The sequence below is a fragment of the Eucalyptus grandis genome, chromosome 4 (genome assembly GCF_016545825.1).
Source record: "Eucalyptus grandis isolate ANBG69807.140 chromosome 4, ASM1654582v1, whole genome shotgun sequence".
NCBI lineage: Eukaryota > Viridiplantae > Streptophyta > Magnoliopsida > Myrtales > Myrtaceae > Eucalyptus > Eucalyptus grandis.
The window spans coordinates 30,785,980-30,812,543 of record NC_052615.1 but is presented as its reverse complement, the minus strand read 5'-3'; the positions used below and the strand labels follow the sequence as shown (position 1 = coordinate 30,812,543).

The following is a 26,564-nucleotide window of genomic DNA, read 5'->3' as shown; positions in this document are numbered from 1 at the left end:
GTTTGTTCAACAAAATATGCACTTTCGGTGCGAAAAGGTTCTATGCACAAACGCTACACGTCTCATACAAAAAACTAGCTAATAATTGATATACCTAACAACACCAATTTCAGCAGACATATCAATCCAATATGATGGTCTCCGGTGGTCCAGTAGGTTGAGCCTTCACTTGATTCAGAATTCTGGCGCTTTTCCTTATATATGGTCTCGCAGTGATAGGCTTTGGAGGAGTTGTTGTAGACGAGATGACCGAGCCTGACGTTGTAATAGTGGCTTTGGCTTCATCGCAACATGCTTTCGAGGAGGTAATGTTGCGCGAGATGATTGAGATTGGGAACTTGCCTTGGGTTGTGATGGTGCCTTTCGCTTTAAACCAAGATGCTTCTGAGCTATTGTAGCCTTAGATGACTGATCTTCGGAATTGGCCTAAGGTTGCGATAGTAGCTTTGGCTTCAGTGCAACATACTTTGGAGGAGGTAATGTTACATGAGATGATTGGGGTTGGGAACTTACCTGGGGTTGGGATGGTGCCTTTCGCTTTAAACCAAGATGCTTCTTCTGAGCTATTGTAGCTTGAGATGACTGAGCTTGAGAACTGGCCTGAGGTTGTGATAGTGTCGTTGGTTTCATTGCAACGTGCTTTGGAGGAGGTACTATTGCATGATATGACTGATGTTGTGAAGTGGCCTTGGGTTGTAATAGTGGCTTCGGCGTCACCGCAATTTGTTTTCGAGGAGCTGCTGATATATGATATGACTAAGGTTGTGCACTGACTTGGGAATGCACCTTTGCTGTTGACGTAGCTCTTGTGACTACCCCTTTCTCCGGTAGGTTTACGATTCTTGCACCAATTGTATTAGGCTACATAAGAATGAGTATCTTTTTAGCTTAAGGAGATAAGTAATTGCTATTATAAAAATTTAAAAATATTACTCACCTTGCGAATATGAAGGTTTGTCATAGGGTTTGCATCAACACCCAACCCTATCATTTTCATCCTCTTGCCTTGTGATTCTCTCTGTATCATGCAATTTTCAATGGTAGGTCTTTTGAACTGAAATAATAGAAAATTCATTCAACATCATAACATAGTCACAATACATGTATACTTGGGGATTGAGGTATTACTCACCGGAATCTTTTCACGTCTATGCTTAGCCATTATATTGGCCGCTGCACCTTTGCCTTCCCTTGATCCGAACGAACTTCACCAAAAGCATTGGCCTCACCACTACATCCTCTAACATCAGCACTAGCATGAGCAGAAGCAGTGGCACTACATTCTCTTACATTTGCACGAGCACTACATTCTCTTACATTTGCACGAGCACTACATTCTCTTACATCTGCACTAGCCTGAGCAGAAGCATTACCATGCCCATTATTGTCTCCCTTTGAATTGGCATTTGCGAAGCATTGGCATGGCTTTTGAATCCTCCTTCAGCTACGCTTATCGTTGCTTTAGCTTTAGCCTGAATATATATTCAAAGTTACTAAATTGGAATCTTCATATACAAAACTTACAATAATGGTTAGATGACAACTTACTTGTCTTTTCGAGCCTTAGACCAGTGGAATTAGCCTGAGATTGAGCATAAGCTTCAGCTGTACTTGCATTGGCATCAGCACTGGATGTACATACATTGACCTGAGCATTGGATGTACGTACATTTGCAGAAGTATTGGATGTACGTACATTGGCCCCAGCATTGGCACGAGAAGCACATATTAAGTATTGATTAACAACATGTTAAAGTGACATGCCCAGCATTAAGATGATCGAGTTAGTTAAGGAAATACCTTTTTAAAGGACATCCCTTGTAGTTATGTCCAATTTGTTTGCAAGCAGAACAAGTCATTTGCTTACCCTCTTTAGTCATTCTATCACCTCTTACAAGCTCAATCGGTTGCTTTCTTCTACTCATTTTTGGCCTACCAGGCATGTTCTTCATTGGTGGGGGTTGAGGAGTTTCTTTATTGGTTTTATTCCAAAATTTCTGTCCTCTCATCGTAGGCATCATGAATTGATAAGCACTTAGATACTTTTCCTTGTTGAAGCACTCGGCTAGATAGTCGGTCGGATCATTTCTCTTATGATGTATTGCACAAATGACATGGCAACATGGAATTCCACTAAGTTCCCAAGCTCTACAAGAACAAGTTTTTAAATTCAAATCAACAACATATTTGTCACCACCTTACGTAATCTCATATCCTTCATTTCCATTCCATATCAAATGGCAATACCTACTAGCAGATGTATTCTCATGTAACTTACACATAATCCTTGGACCGTAATTTCTAGTCCACCTAGCACATCCATCCCTCCGAGTATGCATTCTATTCATAACCATGATTCTAATATCCTCCAGCATACTCACAATGGCCTTGCACCTAGCTTCCACACACTGCCATTGAACGCTTCACTCGATTATTATCAACGACATCACATTTAATATCGGTGTCAAAGAAGGCTTTGCACCAATGTTTTGGCTCAATACGGAATAAGTCATCATGACCTTCCCGAGTTAGTTCCTTCAACCTCTGTCTATGCATCTCGAAATCTGACATATTATTGCTCTTGACACATCTCCAAAATTGCTTCAGCAACTGTTTTCCTTTGTATTTTTGACCCCAGTTGGAATAAATGTGCCTTGCACACATCCTATGCTCTGCATTTGGCAACAGTTCAGCTACAGATTGGACAAGACCCTGACAATTACCGAAAAAAAGAAAATATATATGAAAACAGAAAGAAAAACATTGTAACGTCACAATCAATTTACAAATGAAAACAGAAAAAGAAAAGAAAAGAAAAGCATACCTTTTGTTGATCACTTATCAATGCCCATCCGTCACCATTACACATATCAAGGTCTGACTTCAACAATTCGATAAACCAAGTCCATGTGTCCTTATTCTCGATTCTTACCACTGCCCATGCCACTTGGATACATTTGATTGTTGCCATCCCTTCCGACGGCACATAACAACTCACCCTTGATCAAACCCCTCAAAAACATCCATCTAATCCAATGATCTTCCTACATCCAGCCAAAAAACCTTTCTTGCAAGCATCAAAGCAAATGTAAACCCTATCAAATACCGGTAGAGAATTTGGCCATGGCCTTTCAACTTTCAATTTAAAATTGCTTGATGGGCTTGCGGTGTAAAGCTCTCCCAAGTAGTCGTGCATCTGTGCATATTCCTTCTTGTAATTGCCTTGCAATTCCTTCAATACTTTCAGCTTTGTTCTCCTACACCGATTGAAAGTAACATTTACTCAAGTTGTTCTCTAACTAATTTCTTTAACTTTCAGGTGCTTTGATTTTAGGCATTGCAGAAATGAGAATCTTGAAGTGCTTAGCTAAATAAGTGCTAGACACTCTCTTATTCTCGAAAGTGATACGCATATATCTTTGATTTACATACCTTCTCAAATGAAATGACCCAGTTTTTCTATCAAGAGCACCATAGATCATCCGGTTACAATTGTTCTGGCCACACTGGCTCTTACAACACTTTTGTGTTCTTAGTGTATTTGATTGCTCTTTGCTCGGCCACAGAATACTTCAAAATTGCATTCTTGAACTCAGTTGCATCATCAAATGTCATGCCAACAATAAATTCTGGATTTGTACCACTTTGATCATATGATGGGAACCTACTTCTCCTCCTTGAAATAACATCAACCTCTTCACCACCCTCATCATTTAAAATTGATTGAAGACTGTCTTCCTCATCTGAATCAGCATACTCTGTTTCGTACCCAGAATCATCTAACGATTGAGTCTCATCCACAGTCGGTGGTTGGGAAGTACTAGTTGCCTCTCTAGAATTTAAAATTTGGAGCCTATGTCTTGCTGAAAATTCAATTAATTTTTCCTTGCTTCAACCGGTTCAAAGTCATCATCATCACTCGCCTCTTCCATATCCACCAAATTATGTGCATCATCATCCTCTTCCTCATCTAGATCCCTATTGGCAACTCCAGCCCGATTCTCGTCATCATCGGTATTTCTAATCACATTAGACATACCTCCGGTTTCCATCTCAACACCCCCATCTCGGCTCCTGCCTTTTCATTATCAACATGCTCAACATATAGTGTAATATTTTCAGATGAGATGATGATAAAATAGATCCATCACATCGGTGTTATCCCATAAATACCTAAGAGTTACTCCGTCTACAAGAGTCTTATTTCCAGGAACTCTGTAAAAGAGTTTCTCTACTCTACACACACCCAAAGCCTCAATAGCTTCAATTATATTAGACAACGAAGGCTTACTTAAACTTATTTCAGCAACATCAGCCCTTCCACCTATGTATTCCAATGGTGGGCCACCTTTAAAGTTACCTCCATAGCGAAACAGTGACATAAACTTTGTTCTCGGCCATTGGACCTACAAGGGAACGAGAAACAAAAAGCGAGCACTTTCAATCATCAAATTATTGAAGCAATGTTCAAGTTCTAAATTGAAAATATTTTTATAAAAGACTAACAATCAATATAGAAACAGCAAATTAGCATAATCCGTTTTACAACCACAATGCAACTACATGATCAATACTGAGAGCAATGTTCTAATTTGCTACAATGTTATAATTTATCGCAAGAATTGAAAAATGCAAAACAACTATAACGCAGATAGTAAAATGCCGCTATAATGTAGAGAGTAAAACACCTTTGCAAAACAAAACAAAAAAAATGGTAATATTACTATGACCTACCCAAATCTTGTAATGTAGAGAGTGATACCTGCATGAGGAGTCACCATCGTAGTCCCCTGATGCCGCTCGCTCCGCCGTTGAGGACGCCGAGATGCCCACAAGACATATCTTTGCATGAACTCGCAATCATCAAAGAAGAGAACATAAAGTTGATGTGTGTCAAACTCGAGCTCTCGAACTCCAAATAATGAAGAACCGAGGATGCTAAGCGACATCGTTTTACATAATGCGAGAGATTAAAGCACTTTTGCAAAACAAAAAAACTCGTAGCATTACCAGAGAGAGATACCCAAATGTTATAATGCAGAGAGCGATACCTGCGTGAGGAGGAGTCGCCATCGTCTTCGCTGACCCTGTCGTCGTCCCCGACGCCAATCGCTTCATCGCTGAGATTTCCAAACTCCCGCAAAGAGGTCTTCACATGACCTCGCAATCGTCAAAGGAAGGAAAGAACACGAACTCACGACGAGCGTCAAACTCGAGGTTGATGAGGACCCAAATCGCAAGAGAACCGCAAATCATCAAATTTGAGGCTTAGGGTTCGGATGAATTCGATTTAGGACTTACGGTACGGAGGAATTCGATTTGGGGCTTAGGGTTCGGACGAGTTCGATTTGGGGCTTAGGGTTCGGACGAGTTCGATTTGGGGCTTAGGGGATACTCGGAAAGCGAAAGAATACGTAGAGATGGAGAGGGGAGGGAGAACACGACGGTGAAGAAGACGTACGGACGGAGGGGAGACGATGTCGTGGTGAAGGAGAAAGGAGGAGACGACGTCGTGGTGAAGGAGACAGGAGGAGACGGCGTTGTGGTGAAGAAGAAAGGAGGCGACGGCGTCGTTCGCATGCGTGGCTTTTTTTTTAAACTATTCGCAACGGAGGAGAGAGAAACGATTAAAAAAAGCCACGCGGGGGCCACGTCAGCTTTTTCCGTTAAGAAATTAGACGGCGTCGATTTTAGGACTCGTTTGAAACATTTTGACAAGTTGTAGGACTGAAATGCACTTTTTGCAAGTTTTAGGATTGAAATGCACTTTCGTGATAAGTTGTAGGACTTCTGGAACACTTATCCCAAAAAAAAAAGGTTCGACAAATTAGGGGGCATGAAAAAGCAGTGTACCTGGTAAAAGCAAGGTCAATGCCCGTCAAGAAGAGAGAGAGAGAGAGAGAGAGAGAGAGAGAAAGCCAAAATGCTGCATCTTATGTGAAAAAATTTATCAAAGTCCAAGTGCCTGAGTAAAAAAATCATCGCAAGTGCAAAGGAAATTAGAGAAGAGCAAACCTCCATATAGAAATGGTTAATCAAGGGACTTTCGAGATGCGCTCTGTTTCAAAAGCCAAGTGACTTTGAAAGATCGAATGACACGGTCATGATGCTATGATGATCACTGACTCTTAAAAACCCCTTTGAAAATGTTAAGCCTTTCAAGCCTTTCCCGAGCCAACATTACAACCCTCTTCCGAAGTCTCTTCTGATTGGGATGGTTCGAGTGAAAATGAGAATGCCACAAAAAAACTATTGCTTGAAGAAGTGGAAGTAATCCTATCTTGTCTTATCTTTCAAGTTCTCGACTTGTAAACCCGACGAAGATAGCAACAAGTGTTCCCCTATTGGCCTCAAAGCAATAATTCCTTCATGTAAGCCCTAAACGAGCCTATATTGCGGCTTTTTTAAAAGACCTTTTTGATCAATCATACTATGCTCATCGCAAATGTTTCTAAAAGCCTTTGATCTAGGTTATGTGAGATACCCTCAGTAACCAGTTATCTCCCACATGAACGGATGGGATCAAGCAGCCATTTTATCAAAAGTGCATGAGAAGCCCTTTTTGACAAGAAGCTCTAGTTTGGCATGCTTAATGAGCCTTGTTCACAAGTCGCGATCATCTTGATAAGAACTTGACTCCTAGAGAATTTGATGATTAATGATATATCCACAAGCAATATGACAATTTTGCGCCACATGATGTCGATTGAAATCAAATGTTTTTTCCAAAACAGTCGGACTTAGCTTGATTAGCTTGTTCAATTAATGCTACAATATTGCCAATACGTCTCGTGATGACTTCTCTAATGACATTCACTCAAGTTGAGTTTGACAGGATTCCTCAGTGAAGCCATGCAGTTTTTAAAGGGGTTAGCGGGTGCCTCCCTAAAAATCAAGGGTTCATGGTCAGCCTTAAACCATGACATCTCCAAAGGTTCATGGTTAACCTTAAACCATGCCATCTCCAAAGGTTCATGGTCAACCTTAAACCATGTCATTTTCTTGTGACCCGGTGGGCTTCTGTAGCCCGGAGTCTTCTTTTTCCCCATTCTTATGACCCGGTGGGCTTTCCGTAACCCGGAGTCATTCAACCCCATTTTTATGACCCGGTGGGCTTTCCGTAGCTCGGAGTCCTTCAACCCCATTCTTATGACTCGGTGGGCTTTCCGTAGCCCGGAGTCCTCCAACCCCCTTCTTATGACCCGGTGGGTTTTCCGTAGCCCGGAGTCCTCCAACCCCCTTCTTGTGACTCGATGGGCTTTCCGTAGCCCAGAGTCCTTCAATCCCCTTCTTGTGACCCGGTGGGCTTTCCGTAACCCGGAGTCCTTCAACCCCCTTCTTATGACCTGGTGGACTTTTGTAGCTCGGAGTCTTTCTTCCTCTTACTGACAAGACGCACTTTCATAATTATGAGTCATTTCCATCGATCTAGTACGTGCATATGCACCTAGGGTTTTTCTACCATCGAAATAATTTAGGTGTCTTCTGTCTTTGAATGCAACCTCTGCGAGACTACATTCAAAGAGGGGCAGCTGTTGACACCTAATTTTTTTACCCAAATTAATTAATTTAGAGTAGTGTTAAAGGTTAGGAATTAGTCACAAAAAGAGTTATTATTAAAAAAAAAAAGAGTTCAAAAAAATATAAAAAAAATAAAAAAATGGTCGGGTTGGGCCAGATTCAACCATGGCCTGACCCGCCTCTCTCTCTCTTTTCTTCCCCTACACACTGGGCCTGGCCTAATCCCCTTGCTCTTCTAACCGGCCCAGCCCTTTTTTCTTTTCTTCTATTGGTCTTCGCTCGAAGACTTGCAGGAGACAAGGCGGTGGGGAGGGCAACGAAAATAGGCGTGGCAAAGGATCGGTGGCGAGCGGCGTGATCCGCGAGTCGGGGGGTGCAATCCAGCCGGCAAGCTAACAGTTGCAGGAGCCATACGCGCTTGCTGGCCTGGCATAAAAACCGGAGAACAGAATCGACATGGAGGGAGGATCCGGAACAAGAAAGGCAAAAAAAAAAGAAAACACCAAGAGAAAAACATAGGAAGAAACCAGAGAAGAGGACCGGTGCGAGGAAGAGAGGATCCCTCTGAACGATTGACCACTGCCATAGATCGTTGCCAAAGTCGCCCCTCGCCTCCAACCCCACCGGAGCTCAGTAGACCGCAACACAGAGAGAGGCGAAAAGGGAGTTCAAAGAGGATAGACCGAACCAGAGAGCTCGAGGGAGTAGCTTGTTGTTGCAGGAGGTCCATCCGCCCGCCGTCATCCGCCGTAGCCCACCACTAGAAAAGGTAGGTCTCCCGAGCCCCCTTGGTCTCGTTTCTGGAAAACACGCAAACCAAACTCGCGGCCGACCGATTCGCGTGAGCTCCGGTCCATGTCGCTTTTGCGCTTTGCCCTTGTCTTCTTTATACATTATTTTCGAAGACTCTTAAAGCGTATTAGACGCTCGGTTGAGCTGAAATCCTTCGAATTTGGTAGCGCCCAGTAGCTGTTTGACAAAATGCCTCACTGAAAGTGTCGAATCCAACCCTCGACCGGTTCGGTTTTTGGTTTATTTTTGTGTTGCTCTGGGTTATATTGTCGTCACGAATCGCTCTTGTCGTTTTCCTAGCTTTTGGGTAGATTCCTTCGCGCTGTTTGGTTGAGATGGAGCGCGCGCCTTGCCGAGGTCTACCCAACGCCTCTCGGAACGCCGGTTGACTAGCGGCCGGCGATGCCCGGCGTCGGTCGGACAGAACCACCGACGTCAGGCGGTGGCCCGGCGACTTCATATAGGGCAGTCACCTCTCGCGGCATTGTCGGCATCGGACCGGCGGAGGAGCTGCGAAGCTTCGGCGAGCTGCGGTTGGGGAAGAAGAAGATGCCCTAAGGAAAAGGGGGCAGAAGAAAAAATTAAAAAAATAAAAAGAGAGAAAAGAAAACACAAAATGGCTGAAACTAAAAAATAGGAAATGGGCTTCTCTTTGGGCTGGTTTTCATTTCGTGGGCTGAATAGATTGGGCTGAAAATAGATATTAAAAATGGACCCTTAGGTGGGTCAAGTAAAAATTCGAGATGGGCTTTGGGCGAAAATTGCCTTCATTTCTTTTTTTTTTTTTTTAAATTCGTGTGGTTTTTTTAGTGGGACGAACCTGGGTCCGTCGGAGACCGACCCGAATCCTGAGCCGAGCTGAACCGGGTCGGGTCGACCGGACCCGGCCGGTTCGCCCATTTTTTTTTTTTAAAATTAAAATTAAAAAATTTAAAAAATTTAAAAGAAAATAGGAAATCCTTTTAAAAAATCGAAAATTTAAAATTTTAAAATAATCGAAATTTTTTTTGAGAGAATTAAAAAAATTAATTCAAAAAATTAAATTCAAAAAAAAAATTCAAAAATTCAAAATTTTCAAAAATTAAAAAATGATAGAGTTTGGTTAGGAAATGTTAGGTGTTGTCGTTTTAAGTGTAATTATGCATTTATTTTGATTACATCGCATGTTTAGATTGTATATCTTGTTATGTTCAATGGTATGTGTGTAAACTTATGGTGATTAGGACATTGTTAGCTATGATTATTGGTGGATGTGTTTAATGGTATTTGTGTAGTCATATGGTATGTTTAATAGTACATGTTTAGATTACACTCGTATGATCACTTTAATATGTTTGTGGATGAGTAAAATCAATTCAAACTGCTTGACAAAAAATCATTTTGTTAAAATGAACAAGATTAGGTACCGGAAGGGCATTAATTGACCAATTATTGTAATCAAGTTCTCGACCCTAGATTCTCTAGTAGCGTAGGAAGTGAGATACACTCCCATGCCTCACTTGGTCTCTAGTCGACCCCAATAGGCTAGTGGAGACTCCTTTTGCGCAAAATTCATAGGAAATATCCAAATGTCACGCGGGGTATGGGCTTGGGAGAGCTCACGCCTAATCATGGGCCTTAGGCCCGTCCTTTAGTAATATCCCTAAACATGTTCCCTCCCCCAAGGGTAGGTCGCGACAAGTTCCATGCGCCACATATGTAATCTTGGGTCCAAGTCGGTGGGCGCGTAGCTCGTTTGGAACGTCGGGGTGGATCATTCTTTGGAGGTGAGTGGTCTTCTGGAGTCTCGAAGTGAAACGAGTTGTTTGTATCCACATCATCAGAACATTGGTCTATCACTTCCATAAGAGGAGTTTGTTTCATGGTGGACTTAGATGCCGGAGAATTACTTGTGTTCTTTGATGAAGGAAGGAAAACATATCCTGGATTGTCGAAGACTTCCTCAATATGAGAAGTAAGAGAATGCCCCTTGTCCGTGGTTGATTCTTGTGTAGTGAATGAAAAGACATTTTCCTGGAACACGACGTCTCTGCTAACAAAAAATTCTTCTGTAGATGGATCAAATACTCGCTATCATTTTTGGAGATTAGGATGTCCCATGAATATGCAGCGGCGAGCATGAGGACCCATCTTATCCCTAAGTCCTATTATTGTGGCGTAGCATAAACACCCAAAAACCTTCAGATGGCTCAACTCTGGTTTCTTGCCAAAAAGTAATTTCAAGGCCCGTGCAACTTCTAATAGGTGGCGATGCTTCCGTTCCACTACTCCATTCTAATGTGGTGTATAAGTACATGGACTTTCATGTAATATCTCTTGAGAAGAGAATAGAGCAGCACATTCATGATTGAAAAACTCTCTTCCATTGTCTGTTCAGATCCGTTGCACAGTTTTTCCAAATTGAGTCTTTTACAAAGAAAGGAAAGTTCCCAAATTGGATTAAACTTGATCCTTAGATTGTATGAGAAAAATCCATGTGGCTCTAGAATAATTGTCCACAATGGTGAGGAAGAATCGAGACCCATCATGGTTCGGTGTATGATATGGTCCCCAAACATCAATATGAAGTAATGAAAAAAATACTATTTGCACAACTTTTGCTCAATGAAAAGGGAACACGTGATTGCTTTGCAAGCGAACAAACATGACATTGAGGATAAGAAAATGAAGAACTATGGCCCATTCTGGAATGTAAAATAAAATTTTCATTTGGTAGTCAAATTACACAATGATTTCTTATTACAAGGAATGTTAGAAAAATCAAGCTCCTTGGATGAACTATTCCAAAAAAATAACCCTTCAAAGAGGTTACCCTAGCTCATCAGTTTGCCAGTCGAAAGGACTTGAAAGAGACAGGTATCGACATTGAAAAGAACTCGGCATGAATTTTCCTCACAAGCTCTAGACACATAAATAAGATTAAATTGAAAACTCGGGACATAAAGGACATTCGTGAGAATAATCTGAAGGCTAAGATTGATTGTCCTTGTTATAGTGACATGGGTAATGTTTCCATTTGACAATTGGACAATAATGGGACTATCCAGTTTTTCATGAATAATAGAAAACAGACCTTTATCACATGCAACATGATCCTTGGCTCCCAAATCAATAATCCAGGCATTTCTTGATATTGTATTTATCAAGCTATGAGAAATACCTGTGAAACTGCTTCCTTTGTTGGGAATCTCCAATTTCTGTAAGGTCTGCAGCAATTGTTGATATTGCCCATGATTGACGGGTTGATTTGCATCTGCTGATCTAGTAATTTGATAGGTTGCTGCTAATATTTCATTTCCCCTTTTTTCTTTTTCTCTAGGTTGACTGTGTAACTTCCAGCAATTTTCGATTGTGTGGTGGGGCTGCTTGCAAAATTCACAGAATAATTTCCCTTTATTTTTTGAATTTTGCCCATAATTTCTTGAAAAAGAACCACCGTCAAATCCCTTTGATGCAAAGCCATCTCTGCCGTTCAATTCTGCAGATCGCGGGCGCCCTTGGAGCCGTCAAATGGTGGCAATCGATCCTGGCCGCCGAATCCAAAGCCTTTAAAGGCTTGCTGTTTGCTAGAAACCCTAGTGCCGCACGCTTTTCCTCTCTTTTTAGGGTTTTCGACCCTCTTTCTCCTCTTGCTGCCAGTGCCATGCTCTCGGTTCCCTTTGTCTCCAACGAGGTAAGGTGTTGGCTTTCTTCCTGCACCGCCAACTAAAAGATTCGGCCAAGGGGAGGTGCAAGCTCTATTATTAAGATTTGCGACCTGAAATTGAGGTAAGAATCGTTCAAAATTAAGAGAAACCGCGTGGCTTTTTCCCGGTCTTTCATGGCCCTATATTGCTGAAGGGTCGCCTAGGCCCTTCTTGCTTTTCCTCAGCCGCTTCCAGCTCATTTCAAAGAGCTGAAAGCTTGTTGAAGCATGCCATTATGGACATGTTTCCCTACTTTAGCTTTGTGAGAGCTTGATGCAGTGAGAAAATCTTTGCCCGATCTAACTTCCCGTACATTTCCTTGATGCTTTCTCAAATGGCTTTCGAGTCTTATGTGGTAGGCAGACCAGCTACGATCTCGGGGCTTATGCAATTTCCTATCTAAGTCCTTACTAACTGATTACATTTTTTCCATTGACATGCCATTTTTTCGTCAGTTGAGATTGGGATACTTCTGTCGATGAAACTGTCCTTGTCCTTCGTGACAAGCGCTCGCTGAAAATCTCGTGCCCAATTCGAGTAATTTTATAATCCCTTGAGAAGGTGGTTGATGAGCCGCAACTCCAGTCCATCGGTAGTGGAGACGTACATCGAGTTGTTGAGTTCTAGATGAGAGTGCTAGTATGAATACCTAGAGGGGGTGAATAGGTGTTTAAAATAAATCTTGGCAAATATATGCAGAATAAAATAAACTTCAAACAAAATAAAGGAGCTAGGGATGAGAATAAGAACACAAGGTTTATAATGGTTCGGCTTAATCCAAACCTACGTCCACTCTCCCACGCTAACATCCTTCTTGGCTAGATTCCACTATGCAATCAACAAAAGATTACAACTTTGAGTGCAAACACTTAGTAGTAGATCACACTATCTCACTAAGTCACTCTTTTGATATTTCTCTCACGATCACAAACGTTTAAGCTCACAAGAGACAAGTATATGATCGAAGGTTGCTCAGACTTTGGAATTATAAATTCTTCGCTCCGTCTCTTACTTTCTTATCGATCCTTCATATCCTTAAATACTCATCCACTTCCAAACTAACCGTTGGATAGTATCTTGAGGATCGTCTTCCAATATACCCATTGGACAGCTCTGTATCTAGAAGATTTGGTAGCTGTTGAGTGACAAAGGTAGAATCCCAAGTTGATTCCGATCGTCCATACAAATAGAATCTTAGTTTCCATAAGTAGAGCTTCTTTGTATAGAAAGCTCTTGTCTTCAATATTCAATTGTCAATCAATTAGATTGAGTCAATCAAATTAATCTTGATGTGGAATTCAAACCAGATCACTAGCCGTTATATGATTGGGCTTGTATTATGTTATGTCGAATCTGGATGTAAAGTCTAAGAGCCATAGACTTTACAATCTGAGTCTGAGTGTAATAAACTTTACAATCTGAGTCTGAACATATTCTGCTTCAGCATAGAGTCTGTCTTCTAATTCAGTTTCAGCATAGAGTCTATCTTCTGGTTCTTCCAAGTATAGACTTTGATAATATCATTTACACATTATATCATCTGCATAGCCTATTACTTAACCATCAAATACATTAGTAGCTTTTGATTTATTTTGTCATCTTCAAAACATCATAAGGGATTTCCCTAACACTAGGCGACCCATGGCGGCTGCAAAGGGGAATGGCAAAAAGCCGAGTGGAGGGATTTGTAGTTTGACCCAAATGTAACCCGCCCGATACTCCTATATTCGATTCGCTTGGCCCATTAGGGTTTTCGCCCACACTAGATGACCCAGATCTTTCTGATGCCCCCCTGCTTATGGTTGGTGGGCCATCATCTCTCTGCGTCTGGACTCTTGAAAAAGAAAAGTTTGAGTTGGGCCCATAATACATGGGAACCAGCACCCATTGGTATGGAAGGCCCGAAGTGGGTTGCCTTGGATTGAGTTGCCACTAGAGAAATGGCCCTATAATGGGTTGACTTTGGGCTCCAACAGTTGTGTTTCGCATGAGGTCCTACACCTCTAACATAGGTGTTTCTATAGGGACATGTTCATCGGCCATGGCGGTGGTAAGATTCCTCTCCTTCCTTCATTTGTATAAAAAGAAATTCAAGAGACTGATTCCTACATTGGAGTGCTAACGTTGTTTTGCAGGTTAGCTTGTTTCTTCCGATTGGCAATCAGAGGGAGCGAAAGCAAAAAGAGACTCACAATTGTGCTTTGATACCATGAAAGAAGATGAAGGCAAGGAGAGAACACAGAGAAGAGTGTGGGAAATTTTATGTATTTCATTGTATATCTGTCTCAATGTACAAGGATGATATTATAGTACAAAACATGTACAAGAAAAGGCAACTAAATTATCTATGAATCAGATTTGATATTAATTGATCCTGAATAATATCTAGAAGATATTGCGTATCTTCCAACAACTAAACATTTTTATATAATTTTTTTTCTTAGACAAAATGTTTGCACTGTTGCCTAAATTATATAAAATATTTTCATTTAAATCTCTTTTCTAAATCGATACAAAAGATATGTTATCTTCTTATTACCTTTTAACTTTTGGTCTTTGTAGCAATCAAGATTGTTCCATTTAAGTAAGTTTTAACACATGATTTTTGTAATAGTGTTTTGCTGGAATTCTTTTCCACGACAATATTTATTTAACCAGAAGTCATTCTTCGGTTTTTATCAAAGGAAATGGGTTTTGCGCTAACTTCATATAGGAAATATCCAAGTAAATGACAGAATCAATAGCTTTGCTTTAGAGAAAACTATATAATTGCAAACCATTCTGGAATTTAATCAACGACAATTTTGGAAAGTGTAATTGTTGCAATCGAACTAGACATAGATAAACCCTCCTAGAATTTAATCAATAAAAAAGCTTGAGAATGTAAAAACATCATGTTGGAATTTGATCGATGACGTAGATTTAGAAGCGACAATTAAAAAAGATACCTAAATTTAATTGATGATGTGAGTCGAGAAAGTGAAAATACATTGTTGGAAAGTGAAAGACTAAAGGATAGTAAATTTGTTAGATTTGGGTGAGGCCTCTAAAGAGTACGATGTGGCTAAAACTTACGGTTGTCAACAAAGGTTACAAAAGGAAGTCCCAAATAAAAGTTAGGATTAATATCTTGAAAAACTCCAAACTAGTACTCTTATGACAAATTTACTAAAAACTAATTTTTTGACCATAAAAAATCTCAATTTAGTACACATTTGACAAATTTACCATAAACTAGTATACTTGCGACAAATTTACCCTGTGTTAGTTTTCATTAAATTTTACTATCAAATTAGTGAACTAGTATACTTGTTTAGGATTTTACTATTTGCCTATTACAATTGTACCATTTTTATGATTTTTTGTGGTATTAACTAATTTAATAGATGGTATGTTTGTCACAAATATACTAATTTGGAGTTTGTGACAATCGAACAAATTAGTTTTGAGTAAATTTGTCATAAATGTACAAGTTTGGGGGTTTTTAGGGTATTAATCCTAAAAATTGTAAATGGAGATTATAAATAGAAATTACAAATAGGTACATTGACAGTTATATTGACTCCATTACTTTGACGGTTTCTTCAACTCTACTATCTTGACGGTTGATTTATTCCACTAGGTTGACGATTACTTCTTGGATGGTTGCGATCGACAGCAGCGGTAGTAGCGTTCGGCGGCAAGAAAGAAAAAAAAAAAAAAGCAACTTATTTTTAGAAATTAGTTCTAGGAATAAGAAGTCACTTTTTCATTCTAAATCTATTCCTTGACTACTTTTTTATTTTGGAAATTAGAAAAATAATACACGTTAGTAAATGGATTTATATTCTCTTTTGGTTTCAAGAACTGAAATTGAGAAAAATAAAAACGTTGCTAAACGTTTTTAATGTCCAGGCCCACCGTCCAGGTCCATCGTCCGCATCCGCTGCGGCACGACCCGCGCTGCATATCTTCTCCTCCAATTCCATCGTAGCCCGGACCGACGAAATCACATATCGCCCACCGCCACCGCAGGTTCGTTCCTTGTTCCGTCTTCGTTCTCTTGTATTGCTTTCTCTCTTTCTCATGCTCATGAGATGGAGTCCTTGAAGTTCGACTGATGGAACTGTTTTCGTTTGGTTTCGTTTTTCGCCGGCGGGTTAGAATTCTGGGGAGTCGAAACATCGTGGGGCTAGTTGTTTGGTTCGCAAGTCGGGTGGGCTAACGTCTTAGGTTCGTTAACTGCGGCGTAACTGTCACGCCCTCATGGTGTTTGAGGAAATGTCTCAGAGACAATGAATGAAGGTTTGTGTTCTAAGGCGTGAGAAGTGCAGGTATCATGTGCTTTGAACTGGCGGTGGGATGTCGATCTCTTAAAGCACGACGCTAAGGCGTGTTCTTTTGTAGTACACGGGCATGTATCTTTTAGAAGATGGATCAGCCACCATTTGTCCAATGATATGCATGTTTTAGTTCTTTGGCCCGTTTACATGTTGGTCAAGATGCGAATCAGGGGTTCTATGATCAGAGTCGCACTGTTCTCATATTGACAGTAATGCTAGCATCGGTGTGACCTCATTGCCAGCAGACATTCTAAACTATTCCTTTTGTTTTATTGCAGTTCACTAAACGCTCTTCCGAAGACCCAAAAGTTAGTTTGCCCTAAAAGTTCGTCAACGATAACTGTCCTGAGGTCTCAAAGATGTGTTGGTTCTGTATCTCCTTTTTCATCTTTAAAGATTAAGTATTTCCCATGTCAGCCTCTAGTGCTTGAGGGAAGTTAAGCAGGGATTGAGTTTTACATGCTTCTTGAGGTTGGTTTTCCAAAATTCATATAATTATCAGAGGGATGGTTTTGTTGAAGATGCCGATGTTATCATCGACACGACTGCTGCTTCTGTCCTCGCCGTGCCAGAAGCTATCCTCTCTTTCTAAGGCTGCTTGTTTTCATGGGAGTGGACAATTGCTCCGTCATGTCAAAAGTAACCAAGGACCTCTTACTCTTGCAAGCCTTGATCCTAAGATTGACACTGGTAAAACAAATAGGGGCAAAAATAAAAAAATTAAGTTTGAGACTTCTTCTACAAAAGAAAAAATGGGTGAAGTGCAGCCTCTTAGTAGCAATAAATTCAAGTCAGTTGCTACTAGAAAATCACTTGAATCAGCACTTAGTCCATTTAATGCGAAATCATTTTCAGAGCTTGGCTTGCCAACATTATTGTTAGAAAGGTTGGAGGCTGAAGGGTTCAAGGTTCCAACTGATGTTCAAGCTGCTGCAATTCCAACCATTCTTAAGAATCACGATGTTGTCATTCAGTCTTACACTGGTTCAGGAAAAACATTGGCGTATCTCCTCCCCATACTTTCTGAAGTAGGTCCGCTAAGGAGGAAATCTCCTGATTGCAAGGATGAGCAGGGGAAGAAAATGGAGATTGAGGCTGTTATCATAGCTCCATCTAGGGAGCTAGGAATGCAGATCGTGAGGGAGTTTGAGAAGCTCTTGGGACCTTCTGATAAGAAAGTTGTTCAGCAGCTTGTGGGGGGTGCAAATCGTTCTAGGCAAGAAGAAGCTCTGAAGAAAAATAAGCCAGCTATTGTTGTCGGTACACCGGGCCGGATTGCGGAAATTAGTGCTGCCGGAAAGCTTCACACCCATAATTGTCGTTTCTTGGTCTTGGATGAAGTTGACGAGCTTCTTTCATTTAACTTCCGGGAGGATATGCATCGAATATTGGAACATGTAGGGAGAAGATCTGGCATGGATGTACGAGAGCCCAAAGGTCCAACGGTAAGGCGGGCAGAACGTCAGACTATATTGGTTTCTGCAACTGTGCCGTTCTCTGTCATAAGGGCCGCTAGGAGCTGGGGAAACTATCCGCTGCTTGTGCAAGCAGAAAAAGTCACGACGCTCGATTCGGCCCCAATATCCGAACCTGTCAATCTGTCAAAGCCTTCGTTAACTTCAAGTAAAACCTCAAATTTGCAGGGTCAACCAGCTGTTACAAGTCTACCTCCCTCTTTGAAACACTATTACTGTGTCACAAAGCTACAGCACAAGATTGACACAATGAGAAGGTGCATCCATGCGCTCGATGCCAAGTCCGTGATTGCTTTCATGAACAACACTAAGCAGCTGAAAGATGCTGTTTTTAAGCTAGAGGCCCGTGGCATTGATGCTGCAGAGTTGCATGGTGCTCTGGGTAAGCTTGTTAGATCAACGACTTTAAAGAAATTCAAGAATGGCAATTTGCGTGTGCTGGTGACAAATGAGCTTTCAGCAAGGGGTTTGGATGTAGCTGAATGCGATCTTGTGGTTAATCTGGACTTACCAACAGACTCCATCCACTATGCTCATCGTGCTGGCCGCACAGGGCGGCTTGGTAGGAAAGGTACTGTAGTTTCAATATGTGAGGAGCCTGAAGTATTTGTTGTCAAGAAACTGCAGAAGCAGCTCGGGGTTCAGATTCCTGCTTGTGACTTTGTAGAGGGCAAGCTTGTCATGACAGGGGAGGAAGAGAGGACTTTGGAGCACATACGATAATGGGTTTTTGTTTTTTCCTCCTACAAGCTTAGCAGATAGTCTATTGGAAATTGTAATGGTTAACAGGTTCCTTCTTTTGTCTACTAAAAGTGATGCACACCGTTTCATAGCACAATTTTGAATTGTGTTAGTTGAATGATATTATCTTCAAATGGAAATATAGGATGGATGGACTGCTTTTATGGCTAAGTTACTAATTCGCCGTGATTCTACTTTGATAATTTTCTGATTACTTCGTGAGCATTTGACTGACAGCTTCAGTCTGACTGACAATTTATGTGGTTTATTTTCTTGCTGGTACGTAATACTTATTACTAATTGGTGATTATATATGCTAATGATCCTCTAGAATTGCCTATAGTGTTGTAGATGCCTTTATAATTAATTGTCTACCAAAAACAGAGTTGCTTCAAGAGGTCAGACCTCAATTCACCCGCGAGCAGACTATTCTGTTTCATCCAACGCAACACAAATACCAAAAAGCATCACCAAATAATTCTCTTACAAAGCTTGTAACCTGACAACAGAGCACAGGTTGCTGTAATCAGGAAGATTACAAAAGACATGCTAATGGATATAACAGATGCTCTCCAGAGTGGTGTTGCCCTTTCCGTCTGTTGAATTGCTTGTACCCCCAATGAAGAACTCGAAATGAGAAGGTAAGCCACCAGCTGCATCATGCAGTAAGATGTCGGCCTTAAAATTGCCATTTGGAAACTAAGAAAAGCAGGTTTGTTGACGGAGCAAAGCAAAAGTAAGAAACTGACTGAGACCTGTCAACAAAGGTCCATTACCTGATCAAGGATAAAGCTAAGGTAGTCTGAAAACCTGTCTGAGATTAGAATCCCCCTATAGGAAATATCACAGACACCTTTGAAGAGCTGAAAGGCTGAGTAAACGAAAGCCACAACGGTTATCATGAAGCAATACCTGCGAGGAAGCAACGGGGGGAAAATAAATTGTGAGCATCTTGTTGCCTTCAGCGCATGAAAAGGAGTGAAATGCGGACTCAGCAACAGGTTCTGCGACGAATAAGCTGCAAACTCTTTCCATGCAAATTTTTATAGCACTTTGAGAGAGTTCTTCTTACATCAATTCAGGAAGCTGGCTGAAGCTGGAAGGAGATTGACCTCTCTTCTTTGGCGGGGTCGTCAGCACAAGAGCTGAGACGAAAGACAGAAGCAGCGCCATGAATCGGAGGAAGAGACAAGAGAGCTCAATCGGCGGCGCGCGCTCCACCGGGTAGAGGTGACTGAGAACGCAAACGGCGAAGGTGTCGGGAGGTGCTGGGCGAAAGCAGCAGGAGATGTGCCGGCCATTGAGGGAGAAGCAATCACCATGTCATCCTTCAAAGAGAGCTCTTGATGGGTTGATTCCTTTCAACTGCCCCGTTCTTGCAATGAAGGTTCCTCAAACTTCAACTAAGATGTTGGGGATGGGGCCCTCTAGACCATAGAGTTGACTTACTATGAGCTTCATGTTAGCGTCAGCCTGTCCTCATCTCAGCGTAACAGCTAACAATTTCCTTAAAACTTCGAAGAAAGTGCCTTCAGAAGTCCAAGCTCCATCAAACTCTGTCGCATGCAAAAATCTCTCGGCATCTTCTGAGAAAAATTTGGCTCTTTTAGACCCCTTATTTTGTCTGTCATTTTAGTCTTGTTTCATCCGTGCATGCCGTGGAGGAGATAATATTTCTCTTACGTCCACCAATTACAGGAAGATGAGGCAGGTGACGCCCGAGGAAACATGCTTCACGTCAACTATTTTTTATTGGCCAGCCATCCTCATTTTATATTACAGCACTAATAAAGAACGGCACACTTGCTATCGACAAGCAATAAGCAAGTAACAAGAGGATGGCTTGACCATCTGTCATCTGACTCATTTGATACTAGAACGTGTACAATTTGGGATTAATAAAATCTCATCAGTCGTCGTATGGAGCACCAAACTTTCGAGTGCATCACATGCCAAACATGCTAACGAGCTCGTGTTCAAACAGCCGTGCAAGTAATAGCTAGAAGGCAAAAATCGTACTCTTTCTTTGGGGTATATTCAATTTCATTCTTAATTTCAAGGTAAGACAGAACACCCACAATCTCCACCGATCGAATGGGAAAATTGTAAGTTCTACATAACCATATCGAAAATTCAAAAAGTGATTCGATTCTTATTCTCTAATTCAAGTGTTCTTTGCCAACAACATTGAATTCACCTCTTTGGTGATCTCTAAAGACGGAAAATTGCTAGATGGTATATCACGGGCTGTAAATTGTTCAAGGCTCGGACAGATAGCCCCATGGATTGTTGCTTCCCCAGTTCCATTGGTCCCGGCACATCTCCTCCACACCATACTTGGCTCTGAAAAATAGGAGAGGAAACAATAGGCAGTCAGAATATAACCTTCGATTTCTCACTCTGTCTACATCTTAAACATTACTGAGTTCATCAGGAAAAGCAATCTCTATGAATTTGCTCTAATAGAAATAAATGGAGGCAATCTTGATGTAAAATTTTTGTATCGTCGAGACTAGGATCCAAAAGGAAGGGAACCAGACGACCTATTCCCTATTCTATGACTAATTACTTTAGAACCTTGACAGCAGGACAGACCAACTTAGGAAAATCTAATTGTTAATTGATCTAGAAATCCATGAAAATTGTATTTGTCTGAGACCACCTGCATCATAAAAAATTTACAGTTAGGTAAAAGGTATGGAAGGACTTGATCTATGAGTTTGTAAACAGCTATACGGAAGAAAGAACAGAGCATGACCAAGAGGAATTATATCCTCGTGGAGCATAGGTGGTTACTGGTTAGTATCTCTTGTTAATGGATTCTTAGACGAATAGGAATAAATTACTTATTGAGAGTATTGAAGAGGAAATGACTGTCAGCCATAAAACATCACAAGTAATATTAGGACAAGAAGTTTCTAATGAAACAAATTGTAAATAATCATTTGCTTGATCAAGCAAATCACATGAATCCATCTTTAAGTGGCCATATGAAAAATGGAAAGGAGAGAGATCAAGTCAATGACTGCTGAAAAAACGGATAGGAGATAGGACATACTTCCAGCCAAGTTCTTTTTCTGCTTTCTCAGTGGAGGCGTAAACCTCCGTAGCATCTCCTGGTCTCCGTGGACACAGTTTAATGGGAATTTCCTGTAAGCAAACAGGAAAAGTGTCAATGATAACCTTACCAAAAAAAAAAGTGTCAATGATAAGAACCTAGAAGGACCTATGGATTAGATCCTAGAGGAAGCTTACCTTGCCAGAGGCCTTCTCAAATGCTGCAACCATTTCAAGGACTGAAGTACCACATCCAGTCCCCAAGTTGTACGCAGTACAACCTATGAAAATAATCAAGAGAATTACCAAACTATATTACTTAGTCTCCAGCAATGACAAAATGTACTTAAATTATTTAATTAGAAATATAGGTAGAGACTTGGATGTTATTGGAACACGATGTCAAACTATTGCTCCACAAGATTAAAACAAGAAGAACATCTAAAGATCACCTATGTCTTCTGTTGCAAAAAGCTTCTTCAAAGCTGCAATGTGACCATCTGCCAAGTCCATGACATGGATGTAGTCTCTGATCTGTTGATTAAAAGCAAGTTACTTTGGCATGAGTAGGTGCATGCTTAGAAGGAACAAGGAAATTAGGTCAATGATTTGTTGAAGATGAATAATAGACTGAGAAGAGATGTTCACGTACTGCAGTGCCATCCCTTGTCGGATAATCATGACCATACACATTAAGTTCAGGCAGTCTGCCAACAGCCACCTGTTGGATGTAAGGCATGAGATTGTTTGGAATACCCTTAGGGTCTTCGCCTAGTCTGCCACTCTCATGAGCCCCAACTGGGTTGAAGTATCTTAACAATATAATTCTCCATTCAGGTTCAGCCTTTTGAATGTCCCGAGCAATTTCTTCAAGGAAAAGCTATCAAGAAGCAAGTGCACAAAAGGAGTCAAAAAAATAGAAGCCGTATTCAGCATGCAGAAAACAAAATCATACCCGCACAAAAAGGACAAAGTCCAACCAAAAGAGCACACCTTTGTCCTCCCATAAGGATTCATGGCCATCAATTGAAAATCCTCAACACAAGGTATCTTTTCAGGTTGACCATACACAGTTGCAGATGATGAGAAAACCATCTATATGACCCAAAAACATTACTGTTATACGAGAGCCATGGAAAGGATATAGCAGATAAAAAAGTTGTTCCCTTCTAATGCAACACTAGAATGGGGAGAGAATGATTTCTTCATTGTAAAAAACTGGAAAATGCTATATAAGTCAGCAAACTCAGCTAAAGGCATGGACCAAAAAATAACATAAGGGAAAGACAAAAAAAATTAATCAAAGCTCTTCTTTAACAAATATCCTAACACAGTATATTAAAGTTTCATATCCTATCACAGTATATGAAAGCTTTCATATCCTATCACATAAGAATGATTAGTCTATGCATGCGCCTTATGAGATCATTAAGACATGAAACAAGAGTGCATCTTATAAAATGAGAAGTGGAATTGCCCTTCTAAGTTTAATGGAGGCCAACTTTTCTTGATGATGGGTAAAATGCCATTGAATATACAGTCATGGATCAAAGCACATTAAATCAGCCACTTCTGTTCTGCATAGGGCTTTTAAGGCACAGTCAGCAATTCATTTGCTTCATTTAATTATAGGGATTGTATTTCCGTATGTCAAAGCAAGCAGCTGAAACAACGATAACAAGTATCCACATGCTAAAGAAGCCAAACAGACCTTCTTACAGTTGTACTTTGCCATGACCTCGTAAAGATTTATGGTCCCAATCAAATTGTTGTCAAAATATCTTCGAGGATTTGCTACACTTTCCCCAACGGCTTTAAGCCCCGCAAAGTGGATCACAGCATCAAAGCTGCTTCATTGAAAAATAAGAATAAAGGAAGGGTTTAATCACCCTGAATTTACAGAGGACCAATGAGGCCATTGGACAAGGACAAAGATGAGAGCAAGGATCAAGGACGGTGTGCATACCTGGTCTGAGAGAATAGATCCTCCAAATCCTGCTTATTTCTGAGATCAGCCTGCAATAACCTCTAGATCATCAGCAAGCAAAAGGAGTAGGAACAATATGAGTTCTATAAAATCCGCTCCACCATCTTGCGGACCTCATAAGCTTAAACTGAACGAATGGTACATTCATGTACATCTACACCAATTAATTCCCCAATCCCAATGAAGTATATAGAACAGACAGACAGAATTTACCCCACATAGCATTGATAGGCAGTCAGGAAAAAAGTTTTCATCTTTCACTTCGACTCACCCTCTTTAACCTCTGTTCTAATTCCAGATAACATGATCCTCGGTGAAACACAAAACGCGACACCAGTAGCTACAAATTCCACCCAATCCCCACACTTTCCTTCCTCAACAGACGAATAAACAAACAACCCAATTCACCAAACCTCGAAACAGAACCAAAAATCCAAAAAAAACGTAAGTACCAAGTGGAATTCAAGCCTCTCCGAGAGCTTGGGACCCACGAGCTCTCGCACTCGGTCGACGGCCTCGGGGACAGAGTTGTCGAAGTTGTCGATGATGGAGACCCTGAACCCATCATTCAGGAGCTGCACCACGGTGTGCGTGCCGATGAAACCAGCCCCGCCGGTGACAAGAACGGTCTTTTCCTGCGAACCCATCTCGTCGATTCGCTAAAGTTTTGGTCTTTTCCTCTTCAGCGAAGCAGGGGAGGAGGCACCAGGAAACAGGGCAGCGGAATGCGTGTCCTCTATGGAAGCTGGCAAGCAAAGTCGGGAGGGGAAGGGGATGAGAGTTTGTGCAAATCAAGGAAAACCAATCCTGCGCGTGTAGGGGATAAGTACAAAACGCATGCCACGCACAGCGAGAGAGAGAGAGAGAGAGAGAGAGAGAGGGAGGATCCATTCCCATCAAGCTTACGGCTTTTTGTAGCCTTCTCGTTGGACTCGAGTCAGCTGGAGGATGAATCCATTCGCGCGCTTTTTCTATCTTCGGTTTCTTCCCCTAATCATGCCTTCTCTTTCCTTTTCTTTCTTCTTCCCCCCTTTCTTGCGCTCGTGGAAAAGCAAGTACGGCAAAACAAAAAAATGAGAACAGATCGAGCGATTTGGCCCAAAGATAGGAGGCGCGTTTAAGGTAATTTCTGAGCTGGAAGTCATCGATGGGACGAGCGTAGCTGACGATGATGTTTTATCATTATCCAATGAAAGGGTCTGTTATCGGTTCCCTTTTAAGAATATAAGAAATAGGATATCCGATTTCTTGGTAATTTTTTTTCTTCTTTTGGATTACTTGACTAATTTGATGGGATTGTTCTCTGTCTACCGGATAATTATTACCATAAACATACCGATTTATGAAATTTGTAGACGTTGCAATTTAAAACACAAATCCAGTCACCTTTTGTCCAACAAAATATTCGATTTATATTGTTATTTTTATTAGATTTTTATAACTTCTAAATATCCCGTATTTATCTTTAAATAAATTTCGTTCATATTCAAGAGGAAAAGCAACGGAAAAGTTTTAAAAGCCCACTTTGCAAGTAAGGGTCAGGCAATAGAAGAAATAAAGTGAGCATCAACCTTAGAAGCCAAGAAGTATATTCATCAAATTGCCCACAAGAGATTTGTGCATCATCTAGGCAACAATATGCCATGGGGACCCCTCAAAGTGATGATGGTTCTCAATTTTCAGTAGAAAAGAAAAGGGTTAGCTTTGGGAGTACTCAATTCAAACCGTAGAAGTTACTCTTAGGAAGGAGAGAAATTTTGATTTATTTAACATACGTGCATAAATTATATAACATATTTCATTTTTTTTTTCAAAACACGACATATCCAATAATCTCCAAAATATGTGCAAACCACAAAGTGCACAAATAGGGGATGGCATCGAATCAAAGTACCATGGAGTTCAAAGGAAAATTTTTTGGAAGGCTTAACCACCGAATTAATGATGACAAGGAGGACAGCTTCCTCAGTGGGGCATCTTAGGACAAAGCAAGTGACGTTCGACGATGACCGTTGGCAGCAGAGTTATATTCTTTGTCTTTGCCCGTGATACTTCCATCATTTTGTCGGCTAAAGCACCCTTGATCATTCTCCTGATTCCCCTGCAAGTTCCTTCCATCTTAGAAGCAGAGGGCAAGTGACCATATTCTTAAAAATACCCTTGCAGTGAAAGAAACTGTGCAAAAAGAAACTCTGAAAAATTCATGTCCTCCTCGTCTTTGGTAGAGGCTTCACCAGGAACTCCCGCTTTTCAAGGGCGGGTATTGAGCCGACAGTCGTACTATGGACAAGGCATGAGGACAAGATGGACCCCACGCACACATGGGGTTAGGTAATAAGTGTGAAAAGGATGACATGCTTCAAATACTTGGTACAGCTGTAGATTGACAATCTCTGCTGAGAAGAGACAACTGGGTGTGTTGGATTTATATCCCATGTTCCTGCAGCATACAGATGGAGAATCTCTGTACTGGGAGCCCATCCCACAGTGTCTATATGGTCACTCTTTCCTTCTTTTTTATAATTCTTTTGAGGGACGGATGTACATAACAAGAGTCTTAAGGCTACTTAACTATATGTCACTTTGAAATAGGAAGCCATCGCCATTAGTTTTGATCGATGGAGGAAGCCAGCTGAGAAGGGCTATGCCCTTGAAAAATTATTATAGCCCGATGCCGGACCGCACTGGGAATGGTGTCGGCCCTGAGGAGTCTAGTGTGAGAAACCCTAGACTTTAAAACAACTATGTCCAAACCCCAAAACCCTTCATTGCGAGGAATTTGTGGCTAGGCTTGTCCAGCCTTGGATCTGCCAAGTAAGGTGTCCAAGACAGAACATGTCCAAGACATTCAAACGATGGTTAGCGTCTCATGAGCTTGTCAGCCTGCCGAGGCCACGTAGAAGTTGGGTGTGCGTCAAACATAAAACAAGGGAAACCGTGACAGACGATCAAGAAAAATAAATTTCACAGGAAACAAAACATG

General features: G+C 41.1%; 3 protein-coding genes across 6 annotated transcripts; 1 reads left to right on the top strand and 2 right to left on the bottom strand.

Moving 5' to 3' along the window:
- Nucleotides 1-15,923: 15,923 nt before the first annotated feature.
- Nucleotides 15,924-18,726, top strand: LOC104441790 (DEAD-box ATP-dependent RNA helicase 47, mitochondrial). 3 transcript variants are annotated; one of them, XM_010055021.3, is made up of 2 exons: nucleotides 15,924-16,013; nucleotides 16,600-18,726. In XM_010055021.3, the coding sequence occupies exon 2, from the start codon at nucleotides 16,828-16,830 to the stop codon at nucleotides 18,517-18,519; it is 1,692 nt and encodes a 563-aa protein (XP_010053323.2). In that variant the 5' UTR covers nucleotides 15,924-16,013; nucleotides 16,600-16,827; the 3' UTR covers nucleotides 18,520-18,726. The 3 variants fall into 3 exon arrangements, with proteins under 3 accessions (XP_010053323.2, XP_039167326.1, XP_018727813.2); XM_039311392.1 differs by lacking the exon at nucleotides 15,924-16,013 and adding an exon at nucleotides 16,030-16,283; XM_018872268.2 differs by lacking the exon at nucleotides 15,924-16,013 and adding an exon at nucleotides 16,290-16,312.
- Nucleotides 18,727-18,877: 151 nt separating this feature from the next.
- On the bottom strand, nucleotides 18,878-20,462 carry LOC104441789 (CASP-like protein 4A4). The gene is given in 4 exon segments (XM_010055020.3): nucleotides 18,878-19,190; nucleotides 19,314-19,449; nucleotides 19,610-19,742; nucleotides 19,745-20,462. Coding segments are annotated over 4 exon segments (570 nt in total). The 5' UTR covers nucleotides 19,860-20,462; the 3' UTR covers nucleotides 18,878-19,004.
- A 200-nt stretch (nucleotides 20,463-20,662) lies between these two features.
- Nucleotides 20,663-24,669, bottom strand: LOC104441788 (bifunctional UDP-glucose 4-epimerase and UDP-xylose 4-epimerase 1). Of its 2 annotated transcripts, none has more exons than XM_010055016.3 (10): nucleotides 24,488-24,669; nucleotides 24,034-24,326; nucleotides 23,561-23,610; nucleotides 23,306-23,444; nucleotides 22,588-22,689; nucleotides 22,247-22,474; nucleotides 22,047-22,128; nucleotides 21,793-21,875; nucleotides 21,596-21,687; nucleotides 20,663-20,880 (listed from the first exon to the last, which is right to left on the bottom strand). In XM_010055016.3, the coding sequence occupies exons 2-10, from the start codon at nucleotides 24,226-24,228 to the stop codon at nucleotides 20,796-20,798; spliced, it is 1,056 nt and encodes a 351-aa protein (XP_010053318.2). In that variant the 5' UTR covers nucleotides 24,229-24,326; nucleotides 24,488-24,669; the 3' UTR covers nucleotides 20,663-20,795. The 2 variants fall into 2 exon arrangements, with proteins under 2 accessions (XP_010053318.2, XP_010053321.2); XM_010055019.3 differs by having other exon boundaries at nucleotides 23,306-23,441; nucleotides 24,488-24,667.
- Nucleotides 24,670-26,564: the final 1,895 nt, after the last annotated feature.

What these genes read in the sequence shown, in the direction of transcription:
- LOC104441790 (XM_010055021.3), top strand. Translation starts at nt 16,828, where the DNA reads ATGGTTTTGTTGAAGATGCCGATGTTATCATCGACACGACTGCTGCTT.
- LOC104441788 (XM_010055016.3), bottom strand. Translation starts at nt 24,228, where the DNA reads ATGGGTTCGCAGGAAAAGACCGTTCTTGTCACCGGCGGGGCTGGTTTC. An exon ending in GATCTATTCTCTCAGACCAG is followed by an intron (nt 23,445 to 23,560) that starts GTATGCACACCG and finishes TTTTCAATGAAG; the next exon opens with CAGCTTTGATGCTGTGATCC. An exon ending in TTGAGAAGGCCTCTGGCAAG is followed by an intron (nt 21,688 to 21,792) that starts GTAAGCTTCCTC and finishes GTTTGCTTACAG; the next exon opens with GAAATTCCCATTAAACTGTG.